Source organism: Nicotiana sylvestris, chromosome 2 (genome assembly GCF_000393655.2).
Source record: "Nicotiana sylvestris chromosome 2, ASM39365v2, whole genome shotgun sequence".
NCBI classification, from domain to species: domain Eukaryota; kingdom Viridiplantae; phylum Streptophyta; class Magnoliopsida; order Solanales; family Solanaceae; genus Nicotiana; species Nicotiana sylvestris.
The window spans coordinates 152,565,505-152,589,009 of record NC_091058.1 but is presented as its reverse complement, the minus strand read 5'-3'; the positions used below and the strand labels follow the sequence as shown (position 1 = coordinate 152,589,009).

At 36.9% G+C, this 23,505-nt stretch overlaps 2 protein-coding genes across 9 annotated transcripts; both read right to left on the bottom strand.

Annotated features, from left to right (window-relative positions):
• Positions 1-3,038: 3,038 nt before the first annotated feature.
• Positions 3,039-4,515, bottom strand: LOC104240531 (bZIP transcription factor 11-like). Its single transcript, XM_009795387.2, has 2 exons — positions 3,972-4,515; positions 3,039-3,851 (listed from the first exon to the last, which is right to left on the bottom strand). The coding sequence occupies exon 2, from the start codon at positions 3,832-3,834 to the stop codon at positions 3,319-3,321; it is 516 nt and encodes a 171-aa protein (XP_009793689.1). The 5' UTR covers positions 3,835-3,851; positions 3,972-4,515; the 3' UTR covers positions 3,039-3,318.
• A 792-nt stretch (positions 4,516-5,307) lies between these two features.
• On the bottom strand, positions 5,308-9,621 carry LOC104236334 (thioredoxin domain-containing protein PLP3B-like). Of its 8 annotated transcripts, none has more exons than XM_009790241.2 (10): positions 9,476-9,581; positions 9,072-9,165; positions 8,851-8,979; positions 7,677-7,751; positions 7,541-7,588; positions 7,302-7,444; positions 6,697-6,769; positions 6,393-6,454; positions 5,774-5,871; positions 5,308-5,706 (listed from the first exon to the last, which is right to left on the bottom strand). In XM_009790241.2, the coding sequence occupies exons 3-10, from the start codon at positions 8,932-8,934 to the stop codon at positions 5,606-5,608; spliced, it is 684 nt and encodes a 227-aa protein (XP_009788543.1). In that variant the 5' UTR covers positions 8,935-8,979; positions 9,072-9,165; positions 9,476-9,581; the 3' UTR covers positions 5,308-5,605. The 8 variants fall into 8 exon arrangements, 6 of the variants coding, with proteins under 6 accessions (XP_009788543.1, XP_009788547.1, XP_009788544.1 ...); XM_009790245.2 differs by having other exon boundaries at positions 9,072-9,138; positions 9,476-9,565; XM_009790242.2 differs by having other exon boundaries at positions 9,072-9,310; positions 9,476-9,552.
• Between the last annotated feature and the right edge of the window lie 13,884 nt (positions 9,622-23,505).

Below are 23,505 nucleotides of genomic sequence, written 5' to 3'. Positions count from 1 at the left end.
ATTTTTTTTCCTGTTTTTACAAATTTGTTTTTCCAATTTTTCCAAAACAAAATTCTTTTAAAAAACTGAAAAAATAAAAAATAAAAATTCAAAAACGAAAACATTTTGTTGAAATAATGTTTTCAATTTTTAGAAAATGAAATATTTTGTTAAAAAATGAAGATATTTTTTTTTCTATTTTTACAAAAAACAAAATCAGTTTATACAAAAAAAATTTGAAAAATGTTTGTTTTTCATTTTTTTCATTTTTTTAAAGATTTTATTTTTGTAAAAACTGAAAAACAAATTTGTATAAACTAGATTTTTTTTTTTGTAAAAACAGAAAAAAACATTTTCGTTTGTAACAAAATATTTTGTTTTTTAAAAACTGAAAACATTATTTTCAATAAAATATTTTCGTTTTTGAGTAATATTTTTTTTTCATTTTTTCAGTTTTTTAAAAGAATTTTGTTTTGTAAAAACTGGAAAAACAAATTTGTAAAAATAGAAAAAAAAAAAATTTTACAAAATATTTTTGTTTTTTAAAAACTGAATTTTTTTAAAAAAAACTGGAAAAAAAATGAAAATAGGGGTTGTGTTGTGGGTTTTTTTAAAAACGGATCGAATAAAAAAATGTGTCGTTTTGATATGGTGTTGCCACGTGGCACTCCATCCAAAATAGGAGTATTTTTCTTTCAAAGTATGACAATAGGGGTAATTTTGTTCCAAAGTATGACGGTAGGGGTATGGATAGCCCAATAGTATAACGGAGGGTATAGGTAAACAATATTTGAAAGTAGATGGATATATTTAGCCCTTTGCCGTATTTTTTATGGTGGCAATAGTGATGGAGAGGAAGAAAATTTAAGTGGTGGAAAAAAATACAAGGGAGAGCTAAAATGGATTAGAAATGCTGAGGTGGCAAGCCATGTGGCATTCATCTCATCAAATGTCAGTGTGAGGTAGGATTGGATGTCCACTTTGAACAAATTTAACAGAAAATGGGTATATTTAAACCAATAGTATAACGATAGAGGTATGTATATAGACTCAAAATATAACAAAGGGTACATTTAAACCTTTTTTGATAGGACGAAGAATATTTGGCTCTTTGGAGTTTTTTCCATGAGATTCTGAAAAAAAAAATGTATGGATAATGAGAGAGCTCCCGAAACAATAATGCAATTAATTTGAATGAAATTCTTTAAAAGGAAAACAAAAAAAAAAATACAAGTTTCGTGTATTTTTGGGGGAATGATTCACTTTTAGTATTATTGTAATTTATGTATATACGTATTGGTTTGGTTTAGTTTGGGTCGGACCGAGTCGAATCATACCTATTTTAATTGAATTATTATTTATTAAACTGAAAATAAATTTTAAAAAAAAAACGTAGAATAACAAAAAACTATCGGAAAGTTGTTTTTTCGGTCATTATGATTTTTGTGTGAGTTAGTAAAAAATTTATGATTTTTATATAAAAAAGCATCAATATATGACTTTGGTAAAATCATAGTTATATGACCATTTATGAAATTTACGCTCTAACTTTAGCAGGTTAGCAATTTACCCACTTTTCAGTTTCCTTAACCGAACAGAGTACCTATATACTTATCAAAGTTTTTCTCTCTCTTTCTCTCTCTCTATATATATATTTATTTATTTTTTTAATTTTTTTTCGTGTCTGCTTTTGCCTCCCGGCCCTTCATGGGTGAGAAGTAATCTCCTTTAATTAATATTAAGTTGAATACTGGATTGACTAGTAGTATCATAAAGAGTTGAATCTGGACTGGTTAATTAATCGATCTCAAGTAATAAATTATAAACTAAACTATGTCAAATGGATCGGAAAGGGACAATAAGAATTCTGCATACCACTGTGGTTCTAGTGGATGACATAATAATAATAATAATAATAATAATAATAATAATAATAATAATAATAATAATAATAATAATAATACTCGTTCTAAGTGATATCATCTACTCCAATAAATTTCTTAAGCATACACCCTCCCTTATGAGGAACTAAAAGACAAAACGAGTGCACAACATTAAAAATTGCTCCTCTTTTTAGTTGCCAATTTCTTGTCACTATTATATAGCAGTAAGCTGGAAGGGGCAAAGCAGTAATATTAAAAAACCATTTTTTGCCAATAATTCAAGCCTGATATTTCAATTTATGCACGCCCAACAGCCTTCGAGACCTTTATTAGCTGAATTAAATAAACTTTCACCGCCAAATTTCCACTAACTAAATATTTAACAATTGTACATAACGATTACATTTTCTATTTGTCAAAGGCCACTGTAGTGAAGGATTGTGTAAACTAAACCAAGTAGGGAAATAAAAGCTGTGAATTATTTAGCAAAATAAATTAATAAATTCAGAATAATCTTGAACACCCAATAAAAAGTCTAATGAAGATAAAATAGACCGACATCCCAAAAGAGTCATTAACTTACTCGATAAGAGAATTGCAGTGATTTAATTTACTCACATAATAATGGAACTTGTATTATCTTAATAGTAATAACTAGAGGTGGACCCAGGATTTGAGCACGACGGGGGCACCGTTAAAAAGGGGGTCTATGATAAAAAGGGTGTTCAAACTTCAAAAATTATAAAAAAAACTTACTAAACAAATCAAAATTAAGAGTGTGCTAATAGTTAAAAAAAACTGAAGAAAAACCTCAAATTCTTAATTAGTTGTCATTGCTGAGTCAGAGTTGACAAATATCCGCTACTTTATCAAAGTGATTGTTGAAGAAAGTTGTGGAAGAAAGATTTGCATTTTCTACTTCTGGAGCACGATAAATTGGATTTGAGGTTTTTAATTTTAAGGGAGTGATTTGAAAAAGATTAAACTTAAGTAAGTTGACTATTATATATTAAAACTAAACTACTTCTGAAGCGCGATAAATTGCAATTTGAAGCTTTTAATTTTAAGGGTGGGATTTGAAAAACAATAAAATTAAGTTGACTATTATATATTAAAACTAAACTATAATTGAATTCAAACAAAGATAAAAGTAAAAAGTAAAGCAGGAGAAAGTGGTGAAAATGGGTTTAGAACCCACGACTACTTAAGCGTCCCCACAAAACCACCCTTTCCCGTCGCCTCTTTTTGTTTAGGGGCACACGAAAAATATTTAAGGGGTCTCAGTTGTATGCAAAGATATATATATGATATAATATAGAGGTCTTGCCGAGGCTAACGAGGTCCCATGACCCCTCAACCATCAATGTAGGTTCGCCCCGGTAATAACAAAAGACAACCAATTATCAACTCTCATTTTTCTTTTTTTCTTGAAATCCATTTATCATTCTAAATGTTTTTATAACGACCAAATGATCTGTTCATCATTAGAAGCCATGGTAAGCTGATTAACATGGAGCAAATTCAAGGAATCATCTCCACCATTAATATCAATATTATTCATGTTTTCTCCATAATAGTTCCATAAATCCTCAGTTTCTTTAGTTGTCGTTGCAGCATTTGCTGAAGTCTTGTAGTCAATGATCTCCTTTAGAGACTGCAGCCTATGGCTTAGCTCAGCCATTTGAGCTTTGAGAACAGAATTCTCTGCTTTCACATTCAAGTAAAGCTGATCCACCATGTTTATGTTAGTCACAATTTGGTTGTTTTCCTCCTTGAGTTGACTCATTTCAGCCATTAGGTCATCCAAATACTTCTGTTTCCTCATTCTTGATCTTCTAGCTGATTCCCTGTTGGATATCAACCTTTTGCGTTTCCTTTGATTTATTACTTGTTGGAGATGATCATCATTTTTGGAACCATAGTTCCTCAATTGGATTACTGACCTTGAAGATGTTCCACTAGAAGAAGCCATAACTCCTTACCAATGGTCTTGCAATTACAATATCATAGTACCCAAATTAGAGTTTAATTTGTATAAAAAGAATTTTTACCCCATTATTATATCTTTTTAAAAGACAACTATAAGTAATTGTTCGTGAAATTAGTTACCTGGAAAATAAGGTAGGCAACCCTGCTACAAAAGGCAAATAACAACTGAAATGTAGTCAAGGGGCTGGGATCTTGAATGAAGTTTAATGAGTAAGAAGAAGGAAACTGAGGTTTTCTGTTTCATGAAAACACGTAGAACCAGTAGAGGAAGACGACTGAGAAGGATTGAACTAAGTGAGTACGACGATGAAGAGTTGAGTTAATGGTAAAACCAGACAGAAGAACTTCACTGATTACTGGAGACATAATCCCGAACATCAAGAATCAAAGCACCACATCTATGCATCAGCAGAGAGACTAAGGCTAATTAGAGATTTCATTCATAACAAATTTTATAAGAAGAGAGTTTCGGCAGGAATATAAAGATATGAAAGAAGTGGAGAAAAGGAAAATAAGAAGGAGAGCAGAGTTGGATGATAGCACTGGACATCCATTTATAGAGATATTAATGCTCAATATGAATGGAATAAAGCAAATATTAAATTCCAAAAAAATTAAAGCAGATTACGTAGAGCTTTAGAAAAGATTATGGTATGACATGAAAGCTTCAAAGAGGGATAATGCGCTTATGCTAAATAGTTTTACAATTTGGAAGGTTCTGTTATACGGTGAATATTTCTGATGTACATATTTTCCGGAGCCTCTTGTGAAAAATGGAATGAATCCATACCTCTTTGCAATACACTTCATTTTTTTGAAAGAATAAGAAGCAACAGATAGAAATGTTAAACCACTACAACTGACAATGGCACCACTCATTCAATCTTTGGTACATTTCTAGCCTGTTTGGCCAAGCTTTTCAAGGGGAAAAAAATATTTTTTTTCCCAAAAGCATTTTTTTTTCCTAATTTGAGGTGTTTGGCCAAGCTTATTTGGGAAAAAAAAGTGCTTTTGGGAAGAAGCAGAAGCAATTTCAGAAAAGCAGAAAAAAGTAACTTCTTTCCAAAAGCAGAAGCAGTTTTGACTTTTCTTCTTACCTAAAATACCCTTAACAAAATATAGTATATACCAAAATAACCCTTAAACCTAATACTTAGGATATTAATTTATAAATATTTCTTCTTATTTTTAGGAAAACTTTCTAATATATAGTGACTTTAGGGGTGAATGCTTTTATATTTGTTGAAGAAATTTTAATATATTTAACTTATCTTAAAAGAATTAAGTACTTTTAAATTTTATTTTCATATTTTACTTAAATAAAATGATTTTTTTTAATTATTGCATGTAATAACAAAATTTTGATATTATTTATTTACTTATAATATTAATTATTAAGTAAATCTATTCATGTCCTTATTCGTAATTTGACACTTAAAAGCACTTTCTAAAAAGCTTGGCCAAACACAAATTATTTCTCAAAAGTGTTTTTCAAACTGATTAGCCAAACACAAACTGCTTCTCTCCAAAAGTACTTTTTTCAAAAGCACTTTTGAAAAAAACACTTCTCAAAATAAGCTGATTTCTCCAGCTTGGCCAAACAGGTTCATCTCAAGAAAAGCAAAGACTTTGTAGTAGATACTCCGAGGCATCCCAAGGATTAAAAAAAATAAAAAATAAAACAAAATAAACCAGCAACAAAAAAAGCTGATGAATAGTCATTTGATTCAAAACTGGTGACCACTAATCACTCATCAGTCTGAATCAGAATCTGGATTGATTGACGATCTCACTGTCCTATTTCTTTCACCATATGAATCATCATCTTCTTCTTCCTTGTTCTCTTTGATGATTCCTGCACCAAAGATGGTTTAGTGACTGCATTAAGCTATGGATAGGAATCATCAATTAAAAAGCATTACCTTTCTTTAACAGAAGACCCTCCAGAGTCCGCGTGCTGAAATCATCTTTTCCTACCAAGTCTTGAAAACCAACCAGCCTATCTGAAGCTACTCCATTCCTGAAAAGCAAAATTCTTTTAGGTGTAGAACAAAAGGAAATGACAACTGTAACCCTTCCCTTTATCCACTGTTTTGATGAGGCCACAAGTTCGTAACTTCAAACTATGTTTGTGAAGATCACGATAGCTCCCTCATCTAATTTACAATAAAATAGGGCACCTCCCTTGCCTAATCAAATCCAAGACCTGAAACAATTAAGACAGTTAAGCCCGCTACTCAAATGTTAACTGCTAGCCAGCCTGCCCTAAACAGTTAATTCCACATGACAGACTGATATTTTACTTCCCTCCGTGCATTCGGCCTGTTTTGACAGATCATTTGATCTACATTTTGAGACCAATAAGATAGGAGAATTCAGGTGCATTCCTCTTGCTTGAAGGAAAGTGCTATTTTTAAGTTCTTAATTATGCCTTGAAAACAACTGTAGAACCACCCAAACATGGATAAATATATGAGAAAGAACAGAGCAGTGCAAATCAGAGTACCACCCTAAAGGCTAAATAGGCCAGGAGGCACTAACCTGAAGAAGATGACACATGGTAGAGTTTTAATTCCCAGCTTTGTAACGAAAAAAGGAGCATTCTGCATTAAGTTATATGAGACACAATGAGAAATAGCACGAAAATGAGATCCAATGAACAGTCCTCAAAAGGTTATAGAGCCAGTCTTTCTTTCCTTCCTTCACTGATAATTGAAATTTCTTTTTTCGGTTTTACTTGTGTTATCTTCCACGCGTAGGTGGGTGCAGATATTTCACAAAATTTCAGGACTCTTCCTACTGTACATAATCTGAGGAAGAATACAAAAACTCAAGATATATAAACCTCAGCATCCAACTTTAGGAACTTTGTATCAATGTGTCTTGGTGCAAGAGACTTCAAATGCTTATCCATGATCCTGAAAGAGCAATGAATACCATTATGTTTGTGTATGCCTGCATGTGGATATATACAAAGCTAGATTCCTACTCGTTTTCCCTTTCACAAGTATGTATAGCTAGATTATTCTACTCTGAGCATCGATGCATTGAAGTAGGAAGAGAAGCAAGAGAATAGTCACAATCTGGCTAATAAAATTTTGGATGACCAGTTAACCTTGTTTAAGCTGTGGGCTGTCACAAACAGAACCTTCAAGATGCAAATTCAGGCAACACTTTTATGGAAGTCAAGCTTGTTGCATCAGATTACAGACTAAAGTTCTTGCACTACTGACTTTAAAAAAAACTCGAACTACAAATCTATAGTATGAGATATACCAGAATTATTCTAACTTCGGGAATTACTCCCCACCTTCCTCTCTATCTCAAACACAAGAGGCAGCATACAATAACAGAAACAGGTATCCAGGTTCCAGAAAGAACCCTCCTCTTATGTCTTTTTCTTTTATGTGGGGAGGGCAGTAAATTGTGAAACATGAAGTAAGTCCTTACTTGCAGCGATAGAACTCCCGATGGTAGAAGTGACAAATCACTTTCTCACTACCAGTAACTTCACCCAAAAAATCTCCTTCACTAATCTCTCTATATTCTCCATGCCCTTGCCTTTTTAAAGCTTGTCGCTTCTCTGCTTCTTTCTGTAGAAGAGAGTCCAGACAAAACAATTGTTTAACGATCAGGCACTCCAGATATAACTAACTGTGTTGACCTGCAGGCAAGACAAAACAACAGACCTTGAGAGCCGCAATCCTATCTGCGTGCAATTTTTCCAGCTCAGGGTCCTGTTAAAAGCACAGTGAGCAAATAAACAAGACATACAAATTATATTATGTGCCTAGAAGGAGAAACAGTGATGGATAGCAAACTTACATCCATCAGTTCATCAAGATCTATGTCTTGATTAACAGAAGATGATGCTTGTGCCTTCTCTTGAGCCAGCACTTCCTAAAGGGTGAAGTTGGATTCAAATGATAAGTAGTTAATACCTGCTAACTAAAACTGCTGGATGTTTTGAGGTATATTACAATGATCTAACTAAAAATCTCAAATATTAAGTTCATCCAAAGGAACAGCAAGTAATATCAAAGATCAAACTCCCTTGAAATGTTGAAAACCCCCGTAACTGACTGGTCTTTTCTTAAGCTACTGGAGTATAACTAAATTTTCATCCAACATTACTCATCATATCTATACATGATTCACAAACCATCTTAGCTTCTTAACAAAATAGTGGTCTTAAATGGTTAGTAATTGGAGTGTAGATATTGAAATAAACAGATAAACATAGTAAATAATTCTCAGTATTTCCCATAGAGGTACATCTTTATCCTGAGACCGGAGGAGGCAGCATTAATCTAGCCACACAATAGAGACACAGCTTACAGCTCTGAGTTGCTTGGCTACTGATGTAAATACTGTTTTTGCGCTTTCTAAGTGTCATTTTAATATAATTAATACATTAGATAAGCTTGAGGGACCAGAAAAGTATACTTCGCATTAACATGCCACAATTACCAAGAGTTTCATACCAATCCTTACTAGTTGTAGGAAAAAGTATGTAAACTCTACTGATTTTGAAAAGACAGTAGGTGAACCCTCTATAATTTTCTTTCTTGATAAATGCACCCTCTTTGATTAATTTGTTGAAAAGCAATTATCCAAGTCTCAAGGAGAAATGGTGCATGCAGATTGTGGCTTCGTGGTCATTAAAACTATTTAAAGCTCCATTACAAACATTTGGATAGAATTCTAGTATAGAATTTTAAGAATTCATTTTATCTATATACATAGAGTTACACCTGTCTTATATGAATACATAAAAATCCAAATTTTACAACAAGAAAAACCACACCTCAATCCCAAACCAGTAGAGATTTGCTATATGAACCTTAATAACACTTCCGCTCAATTTGGACACAGATATCCAAACTTTACTTTATTTCTGCATATAAAAACGCAAACTTTACTCTAATCAAGTTCATTTAATTGACCAAATTAATAAAATAAGAGAGATTAAAATCAGAAGAAAAAAAAGTATAAATACCTTCTGGTAATCACGAGCAGCAGCAGCCATTACATTTCCAAATGCTAAATTAGAGAGAGTTGATTTCACTGAATCCGGATCCATCTCCTCTCCTTTTTTTCACTTTTAGTAAGATAAATTTACTGTAACCTAAATCCAAAGAATACAATCAAAGAAGATTAAAATGCGAATTTAAAACAGAGAATCTGTGGATCGAACCATCGGAAATAGCTCAATTATACCCTCCGTTTGCTTTTGGTGCTAAAAATATCCTTGCCGTAACTTTTTGGGACCATAAATGCCTCAGAACTAACAGATGGCACAAGAAAACATACCCTGAGCAACATGGAAAAACAGAGTGGCTAGAAGACCCACACATAAATATCATCCAAGAAGCTTCAGAATAATCATCCCAAATACAACACAGAACCTTAAAAAAATTCACAGAATCGTGACTGATCCCTATGCTCGAAAATGACACCTTAAACAAAAAAACAGTAGTATTTTTCATCCAAATAACAGTACATTACTATTACGTAAAATAAAAATTTGAAATTACCCCAAAATCGTAAACCCTAGTCACAAATAACCCATGACCTAAACCAGCTAATAATCGTTGAAAAGCTTAACTAAGATGAAGGCTTACCTAATAGCTTCAGATAATGGTAAATAATCTTCAATTTATCTTGTTATTCCTCTGAAATCGCCTCTCTAAGACACCTTTACAAGGGTAAGTGAGAAAGGAGGCGTAAAATCATTTTACCCCTTTAATTAGAAGATCGGGTCGCGGGTTACCATTTAGGTTAATGGGTAAATTATATGGGTTAGTGAGTTGTCAAGTATTTTATTACACGTAGGATATACATGTGGCCATCTGTTAGTTTTGAGGCAATTATGGTCCCAAAAAGTAACGACAAGGATATTTTTAGCACCAAAAACAAACAGAGGATATAACTGAGTTATTTTTAATAGTTCGACGATATTTTTCGTTTAAATTTTAACACATCTTTTTAATTGATAAAGAGAAAAAAGGACAAAATATGGTGCCTTATCTTTGGGGTTAGGTTCCAATGGTCCTTAAATATATTCCAGGCTAGGGATGTTCATAAAAACCCGAAAAACCAAACCAAACTAAGCCGACCAAAAAAACTGATATTTTTTGGTTTGGTTTGGTTTTGGTTTTGAAATTTAAAAACCGATCAAATTTGGTTTGGTTTTGGTTTTAATAAAAAAAAAACGAACCAAACCGAATATAGGAGTAGCTATTTTAAATTTAGAATTACACCTATATATATATGTATACTTTTATACAAAGTTTCAAAAATTTTATAGTAAATATTAATCGTTTGCATTTTTAGTAAAGTTCTTTACCTTTACATTCTAGTTTGATTGGTAGTTTTCTTTTGTTAAGTGTAAGAATCTATTTCATGTTAAAAATAATATATTTTTAATTGAGTCCTTAAATTATTCATCACTATTTGATTCAATTATCATCAATATATCTTGGTAAATAATAGATTTCTCAAAGGGCAATTGATTTGATAGTGTTACGTTAAAAATGTGGTCGCCGAAATATGTGTTTGGTAGTGTATGTCTTATATTTAAGAAAAAAACCGATAAATAACCGAAAAAACCAAAAAATTGACATAAACCGAATCGAGAAAAAACCGACTTAATTGACTTGGTTTGGTTCTAATATTTGGAAAACCGACTTACTTGGTTTGGTTTTTTTTAGAGAAAAACCGATCCAAACCGAACCATGAACACCCCTATTGCTGGCCAATTTTGGTCCATATATTTGTTAAAAACGAGCATTTTTTGGTAGGGGTGTGTGTGAGCACGTGATTTTTGCTTCACGGAAACTACTCCAAAAGAAATCAAAAAAATAAAAATAAAACAAATGTCCTTTAGGTACAATTTTAAGAATTTGCGTGGCATCTTTGGATAATTGTTTGTATTTTTGTCTGTGAATGTTTATCTTGTTTTAATTAATTAAAAATACAAAAATATATGTTGCATGCACATTTAGGATTTAATTGTGCACTTAGGAATTAACTGAACCATGTTTTGTTTTTAAAAGAAAGAAAATCACAAAATATGTATTTGTTGCATTTTTGTCGTTTTATTGTCCAATTGTGTGATTTTGTTTTTTAATTAATATTTAATCTTGTGTGTCAATTATTATTTAGGTTTAATTAATATTTTTAATTTAATTTTGGTTTTACAACTTATTTTAGAATTTTTGGTAATTAGGAATTAAAAGGAAAATAATAGAAAAGAAAAACAAGTGAAATAAGAAACACATTCGGAACTGGGCCATTTTTTTTGGGACCCAAAATCAGGCCTAAAATACCCCATTTACCCGGTCCAATATGCCTGATCTCTCAGATGACTCAAACGACGCCGTTTAGGCGTCTCAAATCTAAATCGTTGATCAAACAGATCAAACGGTCCAGTTCAGCCCCAACATTGGTTCAAACGACACCGTTTCAGGTGATTAAATCTGAACCATCCGTGCCTTTTGATCTAACGGTCCCAGGATTCCCCCATAACTCGGTCCATTTCACCCCGGGTCGACCCAGTCTCGTAGCATGGCCAAACGATGTCGTTTTCTATTAGTAAAATGATCCAGGCCGTTGACCGTGATTGATCCAACGACCAAGATCAAACGTCCTCTCCCGTATATAACCCTAATCCCTTACCCCACGCCCCCAAACCAAACCCCCTCACCCCATCGTCTCTCTCTCAAGCTCAGAGACGAACCAAACCAAACCCTAGCCGCCATTGTTACACCTTCGCTTGAAACTCGTCGGCAACAATACCGCCGGTCACCAAATTAACACCCCTAAGCCATCTGACCACCCTCGTGCCCAAAATACCTTTGGCCTGGTTCGAATCTTGCTAGAACCATTCGAACCCCAAATGGAACCAAGACCCCTATAAAGACCAAACCTGGGTTTTGTCTGAAATTAAAGGAATTTGGGCGTCTAATCGACCTTAGTCGAAGTGTTCTCCGTTGAGAACACTCGATTAAGGTCCGTTCGACCTCAAAAAGTTCGAGTCAAGAGTTCGACCTGGGTTCGTCTAGTTTCTGTTTTGTTAAGGTATTTTTTTCTCCTTTCTTTCTTGTTCTATTTTTGTTACGGTTAATTGTGTTTAGTTTAGTTATAATCCAGTTTTTGTTCATTGATTCTTCTTCTTCTCCAATCAGACCTTTTTATTTGGTCGAGTCTGCTTCTGTTCATGGTCGAATATATGTTATTAGCCATGTAATTTGTTAGTTTATAAGTTCCCTGTTTTTGTCAATACCACTCGAATCACTTGTTGGTCTGTTTATTCTGATTGTTTGTTGTTAACTGCTAAATGTTATAGCATGTGTAATCAATTGAATAGGCGTCGTTGTAAGCACGTGATTTTTTCCCTATGAAAGAATTACTCCCAAAAAAATTCAAAATAAAACAATTTTCCTTTGTGTGCAATTTTTGTTATTTTTGTGGTATTTTTGTATAATTATTTGTATTTTTATGAGTGCATGTTTATTTGTTTTAATTAATAAAAATATAAAATATATCACATTTTCATTTAGTATTTAATTAAGTTTGTTTTACAAAAAAATGAAAGTCACAAAAATAGGAATATTTTTGCATTGTTAGCATTTAATGTCAAATTATGCAATTTTGTTTTAATTGGTGTTTAATTGTGTATGATAATTTTTGTTAGGAGTTTAATTAGTATTTTTGGAGTCAATTTAGTTTGTAGCTCAATTTAGAATTTTAGTTTTATCAAAAATAAAAAATAAAATAAAAAAAAGAAAGAAAAGAGGGCTACAAGACGTTAATATTTGAATTGAGTCTAATATAGCTATTTTGACTATTTTATCTTATTTCGCCGCAAAAGAAGACTACAAAAATATATATATAAATTTTAGTTTGTGTATTTCTCATAAACTTGAAAAAATACAAAAATTGTACCTTACTTTTGTACTTTATATAATTTTGAAAATTACCAAAAAAAATATATATAGTTCTATTAATGTTTTGTAGTCATTTTAATTTTGAAAAAATACAAAAATATTATTTTATATTTTATCTTTATATAAAAACGAAAATTACAAAAATAGTTTTATTAATATTTTGTAGCTATTTTAATCTTGAAAAAATATTTAAAAAGATATAGTTTTGTCTTAAATATTAGTCTTTTGGTAGTTATTTTGCTTACATAATTAGTTGAGCAACGTCGTGTTCTTATTTCTCGGGTCCGGGCAAAAGAATAATATTCGGGTTCAAACTACCCGTTTTTAGGCCTAATTTTCGGGCCTAGCCCATAATAATCCGAGTCCACCACGCGTGGGGAACACGGACGGAACACGACACACGGGGAACCCCACCACGCGTGGGGGACACAAGTCTTGAACCCCACCACGCATGGGGGTCCATTTTTCTTTGCAAAAGGGTACAAATGCACGGGCAAAGCGGTTGGACTGGAGGAGTTGAAAAATTTTGGGGGCACTGTTCATCGTCTTCTTCCTCAAGAGAAGAAGAACAAAAAACCCTAGCAGCCCTACCCCACGACCACTCCTCCTCCTAGCTCCATCAAACCATTTTTCGGCGATCCTCCATTAAACCCGACGAACACTGCTGTTGTTGCGTCACGTTCTTCTCCTCCAAACCAACCATACCCTAAACCCTCGTCACCCTTCCAAAACCAGTCCGTCACTATCCCCCGACCCTAATCCCTCACGTCCAGACAACACCACCACCAAACAGACCCTTCCACCACCCATAACTGCCCATCGTCCACTGCCCAAACGACCCCTCGCATCCCCGGAAGTGAACCAGTAACGCCACCACCAAACAGGCCCGTCAGCAGCCCCCTCTCGTCGACCTTACTGCTGTCGTCGTTGTTTCATATTTCGCGAGCAGCTGTTGGTTGTTGCGATTCTGCCTTGCCGAGTTTTGTTGCTGCTGCTACTCCTCGACGCCATGACACCCTCGTCCCTCCATGCTAATCCGCCGTAGTCCAAACGTCCAACTGCTGCTTCGTCCTTTTTCAACGTCCACAAAACAGTCCGTTCAACCTCCAATAGTTCAACTCCGAGCTCGACTTGGGTTCGTTCAAGTTTTAGGATTTCTTTCAAGATTATTTAGTTCATTTTTATTTATTTTCTGTTATGGTTTTGGTTTTAAATGTTGTTCCTAATCTTGTTTTTTTTTATTATTCTATTTTTCGGATTATTGATTCTTTGTTTAAAGTGTTATTTTGTAATCTTGTTTTGTTCATTAGTTCTCCTTCTTCTTCAAGACCTTTTTATTTGGTCAAGATTTTTCTTCTGTTTGTTTGAGTGTGCGTTATAAGCTACATTCGATTTGAACAACTTCGTCGAATAGTTAGTTTATGACTGCTTTGTTTGGACGAATACAACATGAATCACTTCGTTGGTATGTTTTGATGCTTGAATCATTTTGTGTGAATTTGACTTAAGGATTGGTTGTAGCTGTGTAGTGATTTGGTGTAGTTGTAAATCAGAGAGGTTTAAATACATATTGCTAAGAGTGAGGGCAATGCAATAATAATAGGGGATTTTTCAGGGGTATTTTTGGGTGTTAAAAGATTTAAAATGATTAGTGTTAGTAGCCTGCCAGTTAATATTCAGTGTATAATTAATGAATTATTTAATGAAAAGGGAATTAGTAGTGCAGAATACACCCTGTCTGGTATCTTTAAGGGTGGAAAATCAGAAAATAAGCATGAGATTAATGATAAAAGTGTATAGATGCACATGAGAGGGAATATACAGGCTGAAAGTGAAAAGCTTTGAATAAATAATGTTTAGTTCTAGCCTATAAATAAGGGGAGTTGATATAGAGAAGGGGACTGGAAAAAAAAAGGATGGAGACTGGAAGTTGAGAGAATAGAAATTTTCAGAACTTAAAAGTGAGAGATAGGCTAATTTTTCAGAACTAAAAATCAGTCTTTGAGAGCTAAAAAACTGAAAGTGAGGTTCTTTTTTTTACTGCTGAAATCAGAACTTTGTTACTGCCATCTGTTGGATTGCGTTTAGTACTACTGATTTTCAGTCAAGCTTTCTGGGGTTTTCAGTTTGGTTCTGACCATTGTTACATTGGTTATTGCTTGTTTTGTTGCTGTTATTTGCTGTGGGATTCTGTTGCTGTGCTACTGCTGTACATTGTTGCTCCTGACCTCTTTTCTCTATTTGTAGTTCGAATTCCAGGTACACATTCGAATCTTGTAGTGATAAAGCTTTGAAGTTGAAATGCAGCAATAAAATCGAACCGCTTCAATAAAGCAGATAGTAGACAATCTGGTCTATTTAGTTTTTTTATGAACTGTTTTTTTTTTTGTATAATTGGATTGAAAAGAGAAGGAATCATATAAATGGTCATGCGCTAATATAACATGAACCTTTCAATTTTATTAGATTAATGGGGTAAATCATGATAAGTAGCATATCTCTAGTTAGTTGTTTGTATGCATATATTCAAGTAGTCCATAAATGAGATAGAGTACTTAGTCAAAACCCAATTAGTATTTCGTTTAGATGGTTAAAACTAATTTCCATTAGTCCTCTTAAGTGATTATACTCTCATCAGTATTGGCATTAATTCATGTTACAAATAATCTCACATAGATAGATTGTGGACTTGATAAAAATGTAAAAATAAGGTGGTTGGGTAGTGTCAACATTATAGCTCCAATAATAATAATAAAAGTAAATAAATAAATAAATAAATAAAGGTCGTAGTCGATAATTTTATGTATTAATAATTAAGTATACTTACACTAATGTAGAGTAGTTTCAATAAAGTATAGTTAAATTGCGAATCCATTAGGGTTAATGAATTAGTCTATAGCTTTGATCATTTAGTTAACCTCACCACAGTTAAAAATGGCTAATTGTAGTAACGTTAGTCAATCTTGTACGTTTTTTTATATACATAATTCCATTTTTAGTAATATTAGCTTATGGAATAAGGCGCGAAACAATTTTTCATTTTTACAAGTTCAAGTATAATTTTCGTTAGCATCTGTTGTAATCTATTAATTAAATAAGTTACGGTTTTTTTAGCATGTAATTAACTAGGATTTTTCTTTATTTAGAGACAAATAAAAATAGAAATGTAGTTACTTTCCTCTTAAAAATAAATAAATAAATAAGTGAGGCGAGCTTCGTCAAATAAAAAAAATAATAATAAAAAATTTGCGGGGCCCTCAGTAAATATTTGTTTTAAAATTGCTTAGACTTCGGGATGGACCGTTTAGCAAAATTCCACGACCTCCCGAAATAATGATACGCTAGTCATTTTAGGTGCGTATTTAATAACGTTATCTCCTTAAACTCGGGTGCACATTTATGTGACCCAAATCCAAATCTCAGCGGAGTTGAAATGTGTCTCTAATCACGGGCACATTGATTGTGACGTGGTTCGAGATGCGTGTCCACGACGTTGCCAGTTCCTTTTTAAAAAAAAATAAGAATGAGATGAGATGAGCCAAATAAAAATACAAAATTGCGGGGCCCTCAATAAATATTTGCCTTAAAATTGTTTAGACTTCGGGATGGACCGTTTAGTAAAATTCCACAGCCCTACCCAAAGTAAATGATACGCTAGTCGCTTTAGGCGCGCCTTTAATAATTTAATTTCCTTAAACTCGGGTGCACATTGATGTGACCCAAATCCAAATCTCAACGGAGTCAAAGTGTGTCGACGACCACAGGTACATTGATTGTAACGCGGTTCGAGATACATTTTCACAACGTTGCAATTCCTTGTAAAAAATAATAATAATAATTATGAAAGCGGTCAAAAGTTAAAATTTGCACATAAGTTCATATATGTATAAAATCAGATAATCAAGCCGAATATAACAGTTGAGCGACCGTGCTAGAACCACGGAATTCGGGAATGCCTAACACCTTCTCCCGGGTTAACAGAATTCCTTATCCGGATTTCTGGCGCGCAGACTGTAATATGGAGTCATTCTTTTCCTCGATTCGGGATTAAAATTGGTGACTTGGGACACCCTAAATCTCCCAAGTGGCGACTCTGAAATAAATAAACAAATCCCATTTCGATTGTCCTTTAATTGGAAAAACTCCCTTGTACCCTCGCGGGTGCGGAAAAAGGAGGTGTGACAGCTCTGGCGACTCTGCTGGGGAGGAAAGACCCAGAACCACTGGTTCAGGGTTAGAAATTCGAGCTTGGAATAATTGTTCTATTTGGCTTTATTTATTATCTGATATCCTTATATGTGATTCATGTGCAAAATGATGTGTGTTACCGCTTTGATATTATTTGACTGTATATATAAACTGCGCCGAAACCCTTCTCTTCTTACCTCCGGGGAGAAGCTCGCTGGTCGAGACTCCCTATTCTGTTAGTGTCATACCCAAGTAGAAAGAGGCTCGGAATAAGTTACAAAGCCGGACGACCCCGCGGGTCCCCGGTACGTAGCCCCCTCCTCAACTCGAGTTGTCCGCTCGTGTAAGCCAGGTCTAGAACAAAGCCCAGTTTGAAGCTTAGTAAAACATAACTTCATGCCGGATCCCTAGTAGGAAAGCGCTTATTTGCATCACGTTGCATTTGACTTAGGGGGCTCAACACAGGGGTTGGGCCCGTCTAGGAATAGCAACCTGGAACAAAAAAAGACCATCATGTGGCATTTTATCTGTTATCGCATTAATTTGCTTCAAATTTGCATGTTGACCAGCAGGTGGTAACGGGAATTTTGAAAAATAAATAAATAAATAATAATAAAAAAAAGATGAAAAAAGGAATTTCAAAATTTCTCGCTTAAAAGGCAGTGTCCAAATATTTTTGAAAAACCGTGATAAATTTCTTACCCGAACTACGTCGGTTTGATTCCCACCGGTTGTGGGATACGTAGGCAACCCTTATCGGGTCCAACTCCCCGATTTTGTTTTACCAATAATTATATATATATATACCCATGTATGTATATACACATATTATTTCTTTCAAAAAATAATGTTTGGAGTCAAAATAAAAAAATAAAAAAAATTTCCTTGTCTAAAATCACCTTAATAAATGTGCAGAATGAGCACAAGTAGGAGTTCATCTGAGGCCATTATAAACAAAGTTCCTCTGGGCTTACGCATGTGGTGGAACGACTTGGGAGGATCAGGGCAAGATACAGTCAAAATATACTTGGGAAATTTGGTTGGATTGCTGGACATCGATCCACGAGGGGACGTTATCAGGGATCTAATTTCATTTTGGGACTCGACTCACAACGTATTTCACTTCTCAGATTTCGAACTCACCCCGACACTAGAGGAGTTGGCAGGGTACATTGGATGTCCTAACATCCCTATGAAAGAGCAGTATCTCATTGCACCAAGGACCGTAACCATACACAAATTCCTGGACATCATAAAGATCCGCAGAACGGTACATAACCCAGAGTTATCAAAAGGGTTTTGTAGTGTTGCATTTCTGTATGACAGGTACGGTCATTTGGGAGGGTTCAACAATCCTGAGAATAAGATTTGCAGTGGAGAAAGCCGTTTGAAATGGGAATGGCATAGATGTATTGCTTTCATGATAGCCTTTCTAGGTTTTCTGGTGTTCCCTAGAAAGGATGGGAAAATTAACATACAAATCGCTGGGGTCGTCAGCACTTTGCTCAAGCAAGAAAATAGCACTCTAGCACCAATGATAATAGCAGATATTTTCCTCGCACTCACTATTTGCAAAATCGGAGGGGTTTTCTTTGAAGGATGTAACATACTACTGCAAATGTGGATGATAGAGCATCTATGTCATCGCCCTCAATTGCTGAAATATGGGTCATCACAAAAGACTTGTATAGAAGAGTTTCCCACCAGGATCGACGGTTTCAGATTGCCGGAAGGGGTCGCCGAATGGGTCACGCTACTGCGCTCTATTTCAGCAAACCAGATAGAGTGGGCATTCGAATGGCTACCCATAGAGGAAGTCATACACATGTCAGCCACCAAATCTTATTTACTGTTGATGGGTCTCCAAAGTATCCAGCCCTACGCACCATGCAGAGTATTGAGACAGTTGGGACGATACCAAATAATCCCAAAAGAAGAGGATCTCAGTAGTCAGGTGATCGAAATCGGGCCTGGTGGGCAGTTCCCTGAGGCGGTCGTTTGGCGAATCTGGAATGAATGTCAAACCCTGAAGGTAGATACTTGTGTACGAGACAGGGCCAAGGGCGAAGTGTCGCCAAAATACCTCACGTGGTACCGAAGAGAGCTTGAGCACCAGAGACCAACTAAGAGAGCTCACATCCAAGACTTTGAGGAATCATCACATGCACAATGGGGCTGGTTAAAAAGAGAGGAAGGTTACCAGGCTGAAATCGGGAAGCTAAAACAACAAGTTGAAAAGCTTGTATTTGAGAACAACGTGCAAATCGCCTCTGAGCGGGTTGAGAAGAACAAGTTAGCCCAAGAAAACCAGACACTAAAGGCCCGCATTCGCCAAGCCAGTAAGAGTAACATCGACTGACAGAAGCGTCGCTCCGACGAAAGATTGATAGCAAGTTTGAGAAATTAGGTCATCCAAAGCCAAGGAAAATTAGAACAATCAGAAGCTTGCGTAGCAAGGATGAAGGTCAGATGGGCAAAATGCACAATGGCCCGGAGGCAGCGTCTGCAACAGGTCATAAGGGATTATGAAATGAGCATTGGGATATTAAGGAAAACGAACTCCACTCTTCATGATCGGATCATCAAACAAGCACGAGATGCCCAGGCCGACAGAAGACATTGTTACGATGCAATGGCCTGCATGGAAAGACAAATGGAGTTGTTCCAGGATCGATTGCCGACAATGCTCAGGCACTGGGATTGAAGAACCGACGAATCAGGCAATTGTTCGTTGAAAGGGACAACATTCGAGGAAGGATCGACGAAATTGGGCATTACATCTACATGAAATGCCTATCATGTGAGCAAATACCTCGGAAGACCCTCCTTATTTCCGTCATGGGCTGCGTCCACCGGATTATGAACGAGTTGAAAAGCTTGCAGAGAGACCTCACACCAAGGGCCGCGGAAAGGCCGAATGATGCCTCGCGGGCCCCTAAGTTGGAAAATTAATCTTTGGTCGAGTCCTGTTTATTTGACTTTGTTGCTTTCCCATATGTTGTTTTCTTTTCTTTTAGTCAAATCGAGTTAAGAACTGTGGAGTCTGTACCATTGCTGTTCCTTGTTTGAAGTAATTTATAATAGCAAAATTTTGAGAATGAATTTAATGATTCCAAAAGAATTTTGTGTTTCTTTACTTTATGGCAGAACTACGCCTGGTCTGATTCGCGCGAGGATGTGATACGTAGGCAATCCCCATAAGATTCGACCACCTTTAATAAGGAAAGAAAAAGAAAAATAATAAATACAAGAATAAAATAAAATACAGGGTTTCCCAAAGTGCTTTAAAAGGACAAATGAGCAAGCCGGGATGACGCATGTTGTTTGAAGCAAAGCATGTTAGAAACGGTTAACTGCCTAGGAGCATTGCATCCTCGATGTGTTGTTATCAAATCTGTTAAGCTCTAACGCTAACAAAGTTTGTTGTTGTCTGCATCCAGATAGTTAGTTGTTAAAGAATTCTGGCAACACACCCTTACCAAACCAGATCCAAAGGACCAGTAGCAACAAGCATGACTACTTCAGAGAATAGTACCGAGGGAGAAAGACCGATGAGCCAATTGTTAAAAGAAGCGATGGAAAAGATTGAAAGGATGGGACTATAGATGAATGCAATGCATCTAGCTTTAGCCAAAGCACAAAAGAACCCTGAGCCACTGGGGCACATGCCGGAATACCATCACTCCGGCCCTTCAACAAGCCTCACAAATCCCCGTTATCATCAAGAAAGAAGCCCCCCACGATTCCCAAGCTCCACCACCACATCAACCTCTCCCAACACCAAATGTTCCCACTTTTGCAGGACCCACATCAGCCACCCTACAGAGAACGGCCAGCGAGCCATTGTTTCAGGCTCCCGATACGCAATACTATCCCCCTGAGCCTACATTCCATGCCCCCAAAACACATGCCTACAATCCGCATTTGGAGGTACCGGCAGAAATTGAAAAGCCGGTTAAAGCCCCAGAACAAGATGAGGTATTGAGGAAATTCAAAAGCCTGGAGCAGTCCTTTAGGAACCTGCACGGATTGGGAAACCAGGTCAGCGTGGCCTACAAAGATCTATGCCCTTTCCCGGATGTCCAACTCCTGGCTGGGTTCAAGATGCCTAAGTTTGATTTATATGAAGGGCACGGTGATCCCATGGCGCATTTGCGAGGATTCTATAGCAAAATGAGAGGGGTAGGTGGCAAAGATGAGCTGCTGATAGCTTATTTCGGCCAAAGTCTGAGCGAATCGGCACTAAAATGGTATACCAGGCAGGATTCCAGCAGATGGTACACTTGGGATGATCTGGCGCAGGCTTTCGCAGGTCATTTCCAATACAATCTTGAGATAGTCCCTGACCGTCTCACATTATTGAGGACCGGGAAGAAGCCCGGGGAAAGTTTTCGCGAGTACGGGTTCCGTTGGAGAGAACAAGCAGCTAGAGTGGATCCTCCCATGAGAGAGGGAGAAATGGTGGACTACTTCTTGCAAACACTGGATCCAACCTACTTTGGTCACTTGGTGACGACGGTTGGAAAATCCTTCAACGAGGTAGTAAAGATAGGGGTCATGATAGAGGAGGGTCTGAGGTCTGACAAAATCCTGAATTACTCGGCACTCAAGGCCACAACCCAGGCTATTCAGAGCGGCACGGGAGGTGCGCTGGGAAGAAGGAAGAAAGAAGAAATTGCCACGATTGAGGCAAGCAGTTGGCCCAGGTCTGGCAAACACCACTACAACCAACCCAGGCCCCACAGGCCAAACTACCCATACAGCCCAACACAACACTATTACCCACCTCGAGAACCACATTTCTCCATACACCAAGCCCAGACATACACTCAGCCTCCGGTTCGCACGCAATGGCGCGCGCCGGCTCCCCAGAACACATATGCACCACCACAAAACACCTATCCTCCACCGAGGGCATATAGAAACTCTCCAGGGGCAGGCTTTCGGGGAAATCCGGATGCTAGGAATGACAGGCTGCGGAAACACAGAACTTTCACCGAGTTGGGAGAAACCTACACCGCTTTGTTCCATAAATTGAGGCAATTAGGTTTGGTTAGTCCTGTCCAGACTCGAGAACCAAATCCCCCACCCCAGAATTTGGACTGATCAGTAAGCTGTGAGTACTGCTCAGGGATGCTGGGGCATGATACCGAAAAGTGTTGGAAGTTGAGGCATTCCATACAGGATCTTATTGATACCAATAAGATCGAGGTCCAAACACCGAAGGCTCCTAACATCAACCAGAACCCATTGCCAGCGCACCACGAGACTCACATGATTGAGTTGGTGTATGAGGGAGGAGAGTTGAGAAAACCCTCACAAACAGTGATGATGATCCAGGCCGCTCCGAAAGAAGGACCGACCAGTGGAGAAACGGGGGTACAGTCCCAGGGAGAAGGCATCAAGACGGTAGTGATATTGGGAAAGAGCCCGTCCGCCAAGCAAACCCGAGCCAAACAAGTTGGCAATATCAGGGGCTCCGCCCACACCTGCGGTTGTGTTGAAAGGGGTATACAGGGAACTGGTCACCATAAAGCCTGTAGTTCAGCTGCCGATGATTGATAGCAAGGCTGTGCCTTGGAAATACGAGAAGGCAGTGGTGATGTACAAAGGAAAACAAGTGGAGGAAGTTAGTTGTGAAGCGCAAGGGCTGACTCGATCAGGTCGGTGTTTTGCTCCGGTGGAGCTGAGAAGAACCAACCCCGCTACAACCAAGAAACCTGTGTCCGAAGAAGAGGCTGAGGAGTTCTTGAGGAAGATGAAAGTACAGGTCTACTCCGTGGTCGAACAGCTGAGGAAAACACCGGCCCAGATCTCGCTGCTGTCATTACTAATCCATTCTGAGGAGCATCGTCGGGCCCTGATGAAAATATTAAACGAAGCTCATGTACCCAACGAGATTTCTGTAAACCACCTGGAAACTATTGCCAACAAGATTTTTGAGGTGAACAGGGTAACATTCTCAGATGATGATCTGCCAGTGGAAGGTACGGAGCACAATAAAGCTCTCTACCTAACTGTCAAATGCGAAAACTCGGTAGTTGCTCGGGTATTGGTGGATAACGGTTCGAGTTCCAATATTTGTCCATTATCCACTCTGAACCAGTTAAAGATCGACCACAGAAGAATCCACAAGAATAGCATCTATGTCCGGGGATTTGACGGAAATGGAACAGCCACTGTGGGGGATGTTGTGCTTGAATTGATCATCGGTCCGGTCCAGTTTACCATGGAATTTCAGGTATTAGAAGCCACAGTATCTTATAACATGCTGCTAGGACGACCATGGATCCACGCAGCCAAAGCAGTGCCTTCCACCCTACATCAGATGGTCAAGTTCGAGTGGGATAGACAAGAGGTCGTACTACACGGCGAGGACACGTCATGCACCATGGGTGGCGCCATTGTGCCATTCATAGAGACCGATGATGACAAAGGTCCTTGGGTCTACCAGATTTTCAATACAATGTTGGCAAACAAGATTTCTGAGGGTAAGATCCTTCAGTACCCTAGGG

What these genes read in the sequence shown, in the direction of transcription:
- LOC104240531 (XM_009795387.2), bottom strand. Translation starts at nt 3,834, where the DNA reads ATGGCTTCTTCTAGTGGAACATCTTCAAGGTCAGTAATCCAATTGAGG.
- LOC104236334 (XM_009790244.2), bottom strand. Translation starts at nt 8,934, where the DNA reads ATGGATCCGGATTCAGTGAAATCAACTCTCTCTAATTTAGCATTTGGA. An exon ending in ATCTTGATGAACTGATGGAT is followed by an intron (nt 7,589 to 7,676) that starts GTAAGTTTGCTA and finishes TGCTTTTAACAG; the next exon opens with GACCCTGAGCTGGAAAAATT. An exon ending in GGGTCTTCTGTTAAAGAAAG is followed by an intron (nt 5,707 to 5,773) that starts GTAATGCTTTTT and finishes TCTTTGGTGCAG; the next exon opens with GAATCATCAAAGAGAACAAG.